Source organism: Silurus meridionalis, chromosome 26 (assembly GCF_014805685.1).
Source record: "Silurus meridionalis isolate SWU-2019-XX chromosome 26, ASM1480568v1, whole genome shotgun sequence".
NCBI classification, from domain to species: domain Eukaryota; kingdom Metazoa; phylum Chordata; class Actinopteri; order Siluriformes; family Siluridae; genus Silurus; species Silurus meridionalis.
Genome location: NC_060909.1, coordinates 2,087,691 through 2,101,704, shown reverse-complemented (window position 1 = coordinate 2,101,704; position 14,014 = coordinate 2,087,691). Strand labels below are relative to the sequence as shown.

The 14,014-nt window shown below is 43.6% G+C and overlaps 1 protein-coding gene across 2 annotated transcripts in view; it reads right to left on the bottom strand.

Moving 5' to 3' along the window:
- Nucleotides 1-14,014, bottom strand: part of rnf111 (ring finger protein 111) — a 36,579-nt gene that overhangs the window by 22,025 nt on the left and 540 nt on the right. For both annotated transcript variants that reach the window (XM_046840730.1, XM_046840731.1), the window contains exon 2: nt 10,504-11,441. In XM_046840730.1, coding sequence (XP_046696686.1) covers nt 10,504-11,374 — 871 coding nt within the window. In that variant the 5' untranslated portion in view covers nt 11,375-11,441. The remainder of the gene's footprint in view (nt 1-10,503; nt 11,442-14,014) is intronic.

Genomic DNA, 14,014 nt, shown 5'->3' with positions numbered 1-14,014 from the left:
CCAGGATCAGGGTGTGGGGTGAAAAAGAAAAAGCCCCTTGAGCTCAGAGGAGTTGCTCTGGTGCGTTGCAGTCTTAACCACCCACCCACTTCCCATGGAGCAGAAATGAACACTGAAGAGAGCAAAGGAGCGAGTAAGAGGGAGACTCAACTTTCCCTTAATCTTCCTGAACATATTCAACTTTTATTGGAAGCACTAAACTAACAATCCATAAAAGGACTAAAAAAAATATATACAAATACCAACATCCTTTTCCATCACCCCAGTTGGTGCAGGGCATTTGGGTTTGCCACAGTTGTCTCAAAGCCACAAGCTTGTGGCTTCATGATGACAGCTCACATAACTAACACCAAGAACCAGATAAGGCTGTGCGAGTATGATGTGAGAGACAACACCGGCACTATGACATGTCCAGGTTCACAGTATAGTTACAGTTGGCAGAAGCGCCTCGTGCTTTCATTCCCCACACGCTTAATCATCTAATTAAATCCAGCACATCGTTTACAGAACACTCAGATGAAGAAACCTGATTCTGTCTCCGAGATATTCATGGTTTTGCATCACACAGTACATTAAAAGTGTTCAATAAGGAACTTTTGGTCTATTATGCTCAAAAGTTGCAGGCTATTTGTTAATTCCTGAGTAGACCTGAGGGGTATCAAGGTTGTATTGGTGAATAGGGACGTTTTAGATGCGCTCTGTTGAGCTCCAGACCTGCGTAATCCATTCAGAGAAATGATTTGGATGGGGATTAGTGTGGACAGTTTGGTATAATGGCTTAGAGCGACAACTGCCATGAACAGTTATTTCATTCAAGTTTCCAGCACTGAACAGTTCATAACCTCAATAACAATATAACGATAATTAATAGCCATTAGGTGGCACCCAGATGAGGAAGAGGTTCCCTTTTAAGTCTGGTTCTCTCAAGGTTTCTTCGTCATCCCATCTCAGGAAGTTTTTCCTTTCCACTGGCTCACTCTTTAAGGACAAACTTATATGTTGAATCATTTATGATGCTGAAATTTGTATTTGTAATTAAATTCTGCAATTAAATCTTTTGTTAAAAATCATAATTCAGACAGATAATTCAGACAGATACGTCACGGCGAACCTCTTCTGTAAATACATGATTGAGGAAGTGCTGATTATTGGGGTGCCCTGTTTAAAACATGACTATATAAGAAAAAATCCACAGTCAAAAAGACAAGGCTATAAATAATGAAAATGATTAACTAATAAAGTATTATTAGTTGTTATAAGATCTATGTGCAGCCTCAGTCTTTGTAAAACCAAACAGCGCGTGGAGTAAATGATTCCTTTCTAGAGACCACTCTCGCAATTTCAGTGGATCCGAAGCCGGAAAAACTATCTGTATGGATTTCGCAAGCAACAATTGGTGCACTCTTAGTGCCGGTCTCAAGCCCGGATTAATAGTGAGGGTTGTGTTAGGAAGAACATCCAGCGTAAAACACGTACCAAATCAAATATGCGGATCACGAATCATAAATTTCATACTGGATCGGTCGAGGCCTGGGTTACCAACTACCGCCACAGGTATCGTTAACCAACAAGGTACCGGTGGAAATTGGGCTACTGTTGGCCGAAGGAGGAGAAGGAAAGGAGGAAAACGTCTACAGAGACAGCAGAGAAAGGAGAAGTGTAGGAGAGTGGTGGTTATAGTGGGAACTTAAAATGTTGGTACTATGACTGGTAAAGGGAGAAAGGTAGCTGATATGATAGAGCGGAAAAAGGTTGACATGTAGCTCCAGTCGTGTCCCACCTCATTAAAGAAGTAGATGCCGAGCCCGATAACATCCCGAACCAGCTAGAGACGTACCAGTGACATTTGGATTCCACCTCATGTAGAGTTTGTACATTCGACCTCTTTGAGTGATTAAAGGCTCTGGAATGGAGAAGCTAGTGTTGGATCTATGATGATCTCAAATGTTGAGCTATTTTATGAGTTGCTCAGTAGCTCCTGGTTCCAAAACCTCAAATGACTGTATAAGACTGTAGAAAGGACATTAACAATCTTAGATTCCAGGAACATTGGCGGGGGTTAAAACTGTTCTATCATGGTATGGATGTGGATGGAAAGAGAAATGGTGTAGGAATGATCCTGAAGGAAGAGTACAGTAAGAGTGTAGTGGAGGAGAGAATTTCTGATAAGGCGATGAATGTGAAGCTGGAAGTTGAAGGGGTGATAAATCAAGAATCCCATCATAATAAAAAAATAAATATGCTCCACAAGTGGCCTGTGAGATGGAGGAGAAATACAAATTCTGGAGTGTGTTAGATTAAGTGGTGGAGAGTGTACCTAGAAAAGACTTCAATGGGCATGTTCATGAAGGGAACAGCAGTCATGGGTCGGTATGGCCGTAAGGAGAGGCCATAATCGTTAAGGACTTAAGATTCATATTTATTTTAAGAAGAAGGAGAAGCATAAGGGTGACAAGAGTGGAGGAAGATGCACACAGGTGGACTATTTTCTATACAAGAGATGCAACCTGAAGGAGATTGGAGACTAATGGTTTGGAGGTGAAGAAGAGGAGAGTGAGGACTGAAAGAAGAATAAGATGGTGGAAACTGAAGGAGGAAGAGTGTATTGTAAGATTCAGGGAAGAGGTCAGACAGGGGCTCGGTGGTGGTGAAGAGGTGCTGGATGATTGGGCAACTACTGCAAGAGTGATAAGGGAGACAGATAGAAAGGTACTTGGTGTGACATCTGGAAAGAGAAAGGAAGAAAAAGGGACATGGTGGTGGAATGAGAAATTGCAGGAGAGCATAAGGAGAAAGAGGTTGGAGAAACAGAATAGACAGAGAGATGAGAAAAGTAGGCAAAAGTACAAGGAGATGCGGCAGCAGGTAAAGAGCGATGTGGCAAAAGGAAAGGATAAGGCATATGAGGAGCTGTAGGAGGAGGACACTAAGAAAGGATAAAAGGATTTGTAGCGATTGGCCAGGCAGAGGGACTGAGCTGGGAAGGATGTGCTGCAAGTTAGAGCAATAAAAGATGGAGATGGAAATGTGTTGACTAGTGAGGAGAGTATGTTTAGAAGATGGAGGGAATATTTTAAGAAGCTGATAAATTAGAAAAATGAGAGAGAGAAGGGTGGATGATAAAGAGATGGTGAAGCAGGAAGTGGATAGGATTAGTAAGGAGGAAATGAGAGCAGCTATTAAGAGGCTCAAGAGTGGAAAGTCGGTTGGCCCAGTTGACATACCAGTAGAAGCATGTAGATGTTTAGGAGAGATGGCAGTGGAGATTTTAACCAGATTGTTCAACAGAATTTTGGAAGCCAGGCAGAGCAAAGAGGTGACCATCTGTGACCAACATGACCATCATCCTTTGAGAATGTTGAGAAGTATAGAGAAGGTCAGAAGGAGTTGCACAGTGTGTTTGTGGATTTAGAGAAAGCGTACGACAGGGTGGAGAGAGGAGTTGTGGTATTGTATGAGGAAGTCTGGTGTGTCAGAGAAGTATGTGAGGGTGGTGCAGGATATGTATGAGGACAGTGTGACAGCAGTGAAGTGTGCAGCAGGAACGACATACTGGTTTAGGGTAAAGGTTGAACTGCATCAAGGATTAGCTCTGAGCCCTTTCCTGTTTGCAGTGGTGATGGAAAGGATTAAGAGAGAGGAGGTGGAGAAGGTTCAGGTGCCTGGGGTCAACACTAAAGTAATAGAAAGTGTGTTAGAGAAGTGAAGAAGAGAGTGCAGGCAGGGTGGAGTGGGTGGAGAAGTCATAGCATGAGTGATAGAAGTGTATCTGCAAAAGTGAAAGGAAAAGTTTATAGGACTGTGGTGAGACCTGCGATGTATGGTTAAGAGACAGTAAAAGACAGAAGGTGGAGCTGGAGGGAGCAGAGCTAAAGATGTTGAGGTTTTCATTGGGAGTGACGACGATGGACAGGATTAGAAACTAGTTTATTAGAGGAACAGCGCATGTAAGACGTTTTGGGGACAAAATGAGGGAGGCGAGATTGAGATGGTTTGGACATGTGCAGAGGAGGGACATTGGGTATATCGGTAGGAAAATGCTGAGGATGGAGCCATCGTGAAGGAGAAAAAGAGGAAGACCGAAGAGGAGGTTTATGGATGTGGTGAAGGAAGACATGCAGGTAGTTGGTTTGAAAAAGGCAGATGCAGAGGAGAGTAGTATGGGGACATGTGCAATCCCTAATTGTAACAGATAAAAGAAGAAGAAACAAGTATGGGATGTGGGTTGTGCATCATAAATGCCACGAATTTGTTCGTTTCCTCGTAATGCATCTGTGGGATTTTCGCACCGAGATTATCTCAGCAGTTAACGGCCTTAGCAAATACAGACTCCTTTAAATATTTACTGTTTCTGCCACACAAGTTGTGTAAGTATTTCTGGGCTCCGATCTCAGTGAAAAGGCTGTTTACTGTAACTCGCAGACACTTTTTTATGAGATGTCTGAGAACTGTAAAGAATGCGAACAGCCGACGTCTCGCTTGGCAGCGGCTTCGGCCTTTTCAGAAAGAGAGGGACGGATATGAAGGACGGTGTTAAGTGCTAAAGCCTGTTCGATTCTGTAGGATTACAAAACAGCAGATTTCCACACGTGTCTCTTTAGGTCTTAAAAGGTTGCGTGGTATTAGTGTGTGTGTGTGTGTGTGTGTGTGTGTGCGCGCACGCACGCACATTTGGGCTTAAACCACAACACCAAAAAGTCATGGTTAAGTAAGCTCTTGCAGTGCTAAAGTCTAATAACAGCAGGGAGACTAGTGGGAGTGTAGATGATGTTGCTCAACAGGAAACACACACACAAAGAATATGAAGACTTTACTCGTTTTTTTTTCCATTCAGTTTGGCCACAGCCTTCTTTGATTCCCAAAACCCGTAATTATAAGCACAGAATTGAGCTCTAGCTTTATAAAGAGGTGCATAAATAGGGGGGAAAAAAAAAAATTTTAGAAGGAGGTCAGGAGAAAATATAATAAATAAACCTCTTATGATGGTGTGACGAGTTTATCTCGAGATCATGCTATCCGTGTACTGCCAATTAAAACGTTTCAGCCACCGTGCCTTTCCAACTTGCGCCGATTTGTCCATTCAAACACTTTCCCAGCCATATGTGGTTCTTCCCCAAACTGCTCCCGCTGCACACTTATACAGGATGTCTTTGGATGCATTGGCATGACTTGATCTAGGCGACCCAACCCTGTTTCTGCATAACATTGCCCCTGTGCACAAACTCGCTTAAAATGAAGATATGCGTTGCATGGGCTGGAGTGGAGGATCTCTGACTGATTGGAAAGCTGTCTGCACCCCACGCCTCCTCACCACTACCTGATGTTACTACCACCCTTGTGTCTGAACGAATCTCACAAATCTTCACAAATTGAGTGCAACATCTTCCCAAAAACAGTTTAGTTCACGAGAAGAGAACCTACATATTTACAATCATCCTGGTAGCGCATTGTAAACTTTGATGGGTGTTTTGAAGAAAATATTATGAACACTGCAGGCTGATGTGTAGCTAGGGTCACATCATGAGTCTACAACAAGTCAAGTCGCATGAATATAATGGCCACGGTTGACGTATGCAGGACGTTGTCGGCGTTACAAAACAGACTGTGCAGCCTTTCAAACAGGAGACTTTTTTCAGCCTGCTTCAAAACACAGCCTATCTAGGCCACCTCTTTTCTAAAGGGGAAGCAGGGGTAAGCGGCAGCACTCTGGAAGGATCGCAGTCAGTCTAGTCTGTAAAGGATTAATCGGGACATGCCTAGCTGATGTCACATGATAAAGAATGAGAGACAGAGCGAGAAAGAGACGGTGAGAAAAAGGAATGCATCAAAATACAAAGCATCATCTATGCAATTTGTGTGTCCAACAGACTGTCCAAGGAGAAGAAACCTCTGGCCTTTTTGGACACTGGACCCACAACTGAAGTGCTGCAGAGAGGATAAAACTACACCAGCAGATATGCTTTATTAAAAAAAAAAAAGGCAGCAAACCTGGCAACTGCGACTCGGGATCTAATCCACATTTATCATCATTTAAAAACGAGTCAGCTCTCCCTGTGTTAATGAATGACATTTACGTCATGTAATGAATATGATAAAATCTTCAAAATTACGTTTCGGTTTGTCGAAAAACACAGAACGAGGTTGTTTACAGTGTTACGCCAGCTCTGAGGCCTCACGGCCTAAACGTGAAACAGCTGTCACATTCACTTAAATATTTACACAATCGATAATGCGCATCCATAATCAGTTACTGTATACTGAGATCATACAACATGCCATTTGGATAAAAGCACTGGGACACCTGACTTCACTAGCCATAATGTTTCAACAAAGATGGACACACAATTGTAGATGATGTCTTTAGATGATATAACATTGAATTTCCTACACTTAAGCTAGGAGACCCATGCCTGTTTCAGCATGATAATGCCCCTGTGCCCCAAGCCAGTGCCATGAAGATATGCTTTACATGGGTTGAGCTCTGATCTCAACACTATTGACTGATGAATTGGAATGCTGATTGAACCCCAGGCTACCTTACCTTCATCATTACCCGACATTACAACTCTCCTTTGTTTCTGGATGAGCACAAATCTCCATAAGCCTACTCCAAAATCCAGAACATCTTCCAAAGAGAGTGGAGACTAAATATGGAATGGGCTGTTCAAAAGGACACTTTCACAACTTATGATTAGGTGTCCACAAACCTTTGTCCATATAGCGTATATACGAATGCAGACACCAACACCTATATATTCAAGCATTTGAATGAAAACAAGCGGAATGCCGAAAGCTGGTCTCGGTTCTGCAACGGATCCTTGCGGATCAACATCTTTCCAATGGGAAAATATCAATGCGGCAGTCATTTATCATCAAGTGCAAAAACGTTAAAGCAGTACATACAGAATTTTTAATTCCAGGTTAGAGCATTTTCCCGGAACAGATTATATAACATGAACCGGCTCCTTACAAAACAGCAACCACCACATACACACTAAGTAACTATGCAAATGATCATAAGTGCTGTTTTTGAAATCATATTTTTTTTGGAAAGAGTTGGTCAATAATTTCATTTCATTATCCCACAATAATACCTTTACTGTTTCAGCCCTCTCTACCTAACGAGACTGATGCAGCGGTGCTTTATTCCTTTGGTCCTTTATAAACGATGATCACCACAAATTCCATGCAGGCGACTCCTGAAAACCACCTCCTCGTGATCTTCAATCTTTTATTAATGATATCTCTACAGTTCTGACCAGCCAGATAAAAGTGCAGTGTCACAAAATGTGAGAAGACCAGCTGAGAATATCATCTGGGTCTTTCTTTGCTCCATCAAAAGACATTCCACCACACAAAGCCACCAGCATTATGGCTGACCACACACCTTTCTCTCACACACACACACACACCTTTCTCTCACACACACACACACACACACACACACACACACACACACACACACACACACACACACACACACACACACACACACACACACACCCTTCTGTTGTCTGAAAAGCAGTACCATAGCAGTCAGGCCCTCATGACCAGACTGTGTAAGTGTTGATTCCCGTTTATCAGATAACTTAACACAAAGACACTGGTCTGACACAGACACAAAAACACACCCAATGCAATTTCTGCACTGTAACTGCTGCTGTACATGGACAGGAAGTATTATTAAACTGACACTTTGCTGCACTATCACCTATTTGGCTCTGTTTACTGCATGGTCACTGTGTTAACTTGTACAGGTTGGACAAAATGCGGGTGTCTGTTGCTGCTCGGTAAAAGTGTTTGTTGTTCTAATCAGTTTTGTCTTACGTAGCACCTTGGTCCTGGAGGAACCCTGTATCCGTTCAATACATGATGTATCCACCTCGATCCACTATGGTCTCTGCTATGGTCATATCTATCGTTCCTTTACCGAAGTAAATACCGGTCAGGCCGATTGTACAAATAAAGTATTTATGATTCGAAGGTCAGAATTCCGATGCTTAATAAGGAAGGCGTGTGGACAAAATTACGCATGAAAACCCGAAGGCCAAACCTTTCCATGTGACAGATGGCTCAGAAAGTCCCTGGCCTTCGTTTGCCTCCTCCGCTTGTACTGGTAATGAGTACGGCAAACAGCTGGACGAGGAAACGCTGTAGTGGGTGTGAGAGTGTTGAGCTGCCTGCTTCTGAACCACAGACAGCAGCCTGTTCTAACAGCTGTGACGCGTTACCCTCGGATTTAGGTTTATGGAGTGTTGAACATTTTTTATTTCGAACATATACATACAGGCTAGGATCAGACTCCATGATGCTCCTTTGCTCTGGTTGGAAAGAAAGATCTCCTGCTATAGAGCTCTGACCTCAACCCTACTGAAGAATGAAGATTGTACCCCAGGAGTCCTCACCTCACCTACACCAGTTGAATAAGCACAAATCTCCACAACCAGACACTTGTGGAACATCTTCCCAGAAGCGTGTAGGTTATAAGAGCAAAAAAGACTACATGTGGAATGGGTTGTTCAAAAAACACTAACCTTATTGTGAGGTGTCCACAAACGTTTGTCCATATGGTGTGTGCGAATATATAAATTAATTTCTGAGCCAGTATAACTCGTCCTTTCATAGATGGCAAGAGAGAACTTGGCCTAATGAATCATTAATGCTGTGTGGTGGGTCTGATCACACATGAATGCCAAGAAGTCTAGGGAGGAAGTAACCACATGTACCATTTACTGTAATGCTTTGTTGTTGAAAATTTGGGGATAGACACTCAAAGTATCGTAAAATCTGAATATTTAGGAGAACCCTAGGATCAGAATGTTAGCTTTCATTTCCATATTGACCTCAAGAAGTGTTAAACCACTTAGAACATGGCTACCTATGATGGCAGACTGCCTGATTTGTAGGTGAGCATAAGTACCAGATTATGGTCTGGTGAATAACTTGGGCAGTATTCAACGTTGCATTCCTCCCCTCCAAACGAAGTCCTTTGCTGTTTGCTGCATGATGGGGTTCTTCCCGACTTGCTTAAAAGGTATTTTAATGAAACCTGGAGGACAATGTTTCTTTAGAGTTCTGAATTCATTCTGCTGCTCCCATCATGAGTTCAATCATCAATCAACATGATCTGTTCCAGATGAAGAAGCCCAATAAGCCCAAGCCATTACACTTCCTCCATGACCAAAGAAAGGCATGACCAAGAAGCTTAAATGTTTTGGATCATGAGCAAATCCTTTCCTTCTCCACACTTTGGTCTTTCGGTCACTTCAGCAGAGATTAATCTGAATTCCAAAAGCTCTCTGTAATTCTTTGTGAATTCCAATCTGGCCGTCAAATTTTCACTTCTGACAAGTTGTTTGCAATGTATTCTCTAGATTACTGCTCGCAAATATTTCCTCAAAAGGTGTACTGAGATTTCTAACCTGCACCTACTGTTCCGTGGAGGTTATTGATGTAGGTGACCGATTTGTTGCTTTTAATTCACAGCTTTCAAAGTTTGGAATCAATTGCTATGGTTTTCCTAGGCCAACCTGTTTGATGCACACCAGGGGTTTCAAAACAAAAACAATAGAATTGGTCTGGCCATTCCAATACTTTCGGTTGGGACCGTAAATGAGCACTTTGGAAGAGTGGCTTTGGAATGACATTAACTACCGAATGCATCTGCACCTGTACATCTACTGTTAACAAAATCTGGTGATCTGCATTGAAAGCAGTCAATCAACTAGTGCAAGCGATGCAATAGAATCAAGTTTTTACATGATGAATGAACAGTAACATAAATCTAACTTGTATCAAAGAGGCGAGGCAAGATCCCACACACATTCCACACATTTTGGTCCAACCTGCTGCTCTTGAGTAAATTTGAAGTGTCTGATTTCCCGAAAATAGAAAAGTGTCTGTTTTTCACAGTTCAATTCCAGTAAAGCAAGCGGTTTGAACTAACGGACCGAAAAAACCATGATGTGCAACATTATATGGACAAGAGGATTGGGAGACGTGACTTTTCCAGGCATATGTTACCCAAAAAATTACCCTAACGTTAAAGGCACACAATATGCGGTAGCATTAAATTTCCCCTTATTTTGAACTACAAGATCCAAACTGGTTGCCAGAATGACAATGCCCAAAGCTAGCTCCTTGAAGATATGCTTTACATTGGTTGTAGTAAAAGATCTGCTATAGAATTTTGACCTGAACCCTACCGAACAGCTTTGGGATGAATTAGAACACTGACTACACTACACCTGTATCTACAGAATCTGTCTTGTAGAAGGGATGACATTTGACTGCTGGTCAAATGAGTGGTTTTGTTCTGTAGATATTTGCCTAATAGTACAAGTGAAACCTTGGTAACTGGCAGTTGCCCAAATGCCCACTAGCAGCCAGTAGAGAGTGCATAAGGTGCAAGAGGCATACGGTGGGGGATTCTGAAATCTTAAAAACTCTAAAAACAGAGATTTCATAGACATTTCCATAGCTGAGACCAGGTTTGTGGTTTACCTGAGGCCACGTTGGTGCTGTTCATCTGACCGCCAGGGCTGCTGCTCACTCCCACGTACAGCTCATCGTCCCCCTCGGTGGAAGAAGACGAGGAGGAGTCGGAGGTCAGCTCTTCGCTAGAGCTACTGCTGCTGTGTAAGAGTTCATATTTCCTGCGTGCAATCACCTCCCTCTTCTTCCTCTGCAGCAGCAGGCGCTCCTTCTGCTTCGGAGTGCGCTGAGCTCCGTTACCGCCCTTTGCAAATCGCTTCCTGTTGAGCTGCCGTGGCGAGCTCAGGCACGGCCGCTTCACGTGACTGGCCTCGGGGTTTTCGAGGCGTGCCCATTTGTGTGACCTGCTGGCTCGAGTCCGGCTCAGGAGAGTACGCGTCGGGCCTGTTCCTCCTCCACCTCCTCCTCCTGCACCTCCCCCTGCGCTGGCAGATGAGGGTTTAACGTGATGCTGATGCCGACCGTCTTCCTCTGAGCTCAAAGTGTCCGAATCGCCAAAGCGCAGGCTGGACGACGGAGAGGAGGCGCAGTCGCTGAACGAGGATTCAACGTTTCGCTCGTCCTCGCTGCGGGTCTCCAGGCGGGGTGGAGGAATCGCCGGTTCGCTCAGCCTCCCCTCCTTCAGAGAGCAATCCGAAGGTCCAGGCTGCTGGCTTTTTCGCTTCTTCCGGGTCCTTTCGGTGTCTCTGCGTACTCCGGAGTCTCTCAGGGGTCGATGCCTGGTCTCGGCGCACAGCGTTGTGAAATCTCCTGCGGCCTTGCCGATCACGTCCACCTCCGAGGGAAAACTTTTGGCCGTCTCCATGGGCTCGGGATTGACCAGAGGCCCTTTCAGCGGGTCCTGTTTGCGGCGTGCGTCGGTCTGGACCTCGCTCTTCATCGCGAGTCGCTGGAAACAATACCAACACGGCGGTTCCTATGTCATCAGCAGGCCGGAGATCCCGCAGCTGCATGAGAGGGAAAAAGAAACAAGCAAACATGAGGAATTTTTCTAGAAACAAGGGGGAAAAAATGGTCCGTGTGGCTTTAATACAACTGAGTGCCACATTTGAAGTACAATACAAATAGTTTTGCATCATTCTGCATAAGTCAGGTCTTCACTGAATTACAGTAAGGTCAACCCGGGTTTTATATACACACTGAGAAAACAAACAATCCCACACCTATCTGCTGGCTAATGCCTTCTGGCCGTTATTAATGTAATAAATCAAGGGGAAAATATACAGGATAATGGAGCTGGGGACATTACGAGCCTCTGTACTGGTCTTCTTTTAATTTGACAATATGCGTACACAGGAAAAAAAACGGAGATCTAACAGCTTAGCTATTTTCTGACAGCTGTCTGATGTCGTTGCAAGAGATACAAAAGCTGCTCAACCCCCATAAAACTCCTCTTGTACTTATACTCGAGAAGGACTATGCACTAGGACTGTGAGCTATAAAATAGCAGAACTTAAAGCAATCGTCCAACGTAATTATTCCTGTCATGGCAAGAAAAAAGGATTGCATTACTTAACGGTTATCAATACCCGAAAGAATAATCTCATCAATGTGAATGAGATCCCCCCTCTATTTAGCATCCGTCTACACACACCCCCAGTCACTGAGGAAAATAATTCTGAGCCAAATAAACCAGCAAACTCTCTCTTGTGTCTGTGTCACCGAGGCAGCACAACACTTCCAATGCAGCTCTGCGTTTCCATAAATTATGAAAGCAGCCAGCTGTTAAAGAGACCCATGGTCTCTCTGTTCAGCGCAGTGGTGGCATTGTGTAGACAATATCCATACACACACTAAAGTGTGAAGCCTGCTTCAATAAGCCTTGGGCTACAACAATAAGCTGGATGTCAAACACGAACAAACAATATATGGAAGGAGTAGGATTACATTTTTCCTTTACTTTGAGATTCCTAACTGTTTCAGCATGAACATGCACAATTCCTGCTCCATGAAGCTATGCTTTACTTGGTCTTTACACAAACCCTCTCACCTCAATCAGAACCTGACTTTCCTACACTCCAAAATCTAGGTGAACATTATCTCAGAAGAGTGTGTGTGTGTATGTATGTGTGTGTATGTGTGTGTGGGTGGGTGTCTTTCAAATCTGGAACAGGGTGTTAAAAAGGTGGATCTTATGGTCAGGTGTCCACAAATATTTTGCCAGGCATTAATTAGAAACAGATAATCAACGATCAGTTACGCTCACGATCTAGAAAAGTTTCTTAAAAACTGCTCACAGTTGTTTAGCAACTAAAAGACATATGATTTCTCCCTCCTTTCCCTGAACAAATCAGAATCTTCACCTACCACAGAGCATTATATTTTAAATACACCATGTCAAGCCTAGACTACGACCTACACGTGTGTGTTTAGGGGGGTGGCTGTGGTGATGGAGATGCCACTAGTGAGATGTGCACTGTCGTCCTAAGCTCCTCCGGGAGTTCAACTCTGGATCCCGCTCTGTGCCGCAGAGCCAAGGAACCAGAGTGCTCCTTGAGCCCGTGGGGGCCGCCACTGACAACAACGCCCCCCGGCACCGAGGTGGATACAGATTTCAGAACGTAGAGGATTGCGAGAGAGCTGTAATTCCCTCTCTGGAGGATCGCTGTGTAGATCCTATAGATGTCAAGTTACCTCGCTGTCAGCAAAACACATGACACAGGCGACATTCTGCTGCATGCTGTCTGAGGACCATGTGTGTGTGTGTGTGTGTGTGTGTGTGTGTGTGTGTGTGTGTGTGTGTTCGATGACATACTTTAGACTGCGATACACAGCGAGTTATTTAATCATGTATGTTTTGCGTGCATTTTTTTTTTTTAATAGAGGAATTGAAACTCTATACTAGTCACTATAAAAAAATTGTGATCTGTACGCATAAATCAGAGTGACTCATTATCTATATATACACACACACACATACATATATGTATATATACATACACACACATACGTATATTTATATATAAACCTCTATACGCAATAAAAAACCCCCACAATATTGGCCAAACCCCTATTCAGGACTCCATGGTGTATCAGAACCGTACTACGCAGCGCACTATTTTAATGCCTAGCTCGGCGGATGGACAAAACAACGTGTGGTGTGGCCTGACTTAAAGTGTACCCAAACACAGAGGTTGAAACCACAAAAACACAACGTATTCGCGTTTCCAAACACATTAGACATAAAACATAGCCATGATACGCATTAAATCGTTTCAAACACATAACTACGGATGTGAAATTAACTCCAGGTCTGAAATCGAGGGCTTGAGGGGGTTTGATGAGAAGGGAAATAAAAGCCTTTACACTTCGGGGGAGGTGAATTTAAACCAGGGGTGTTATAGAACATTTGAGAAATGATTTGAGAGAAAATCGGATGAGAGGGAAAAAAATAAGGAACAGGCGTAAAGATGAATGTCGGACACACACATTACATATATACACACACACACACACACACACACACACACACACACACACACAGAGAGAGAGAGCCTCGAGATCAGCGTCTCCAGGAGCC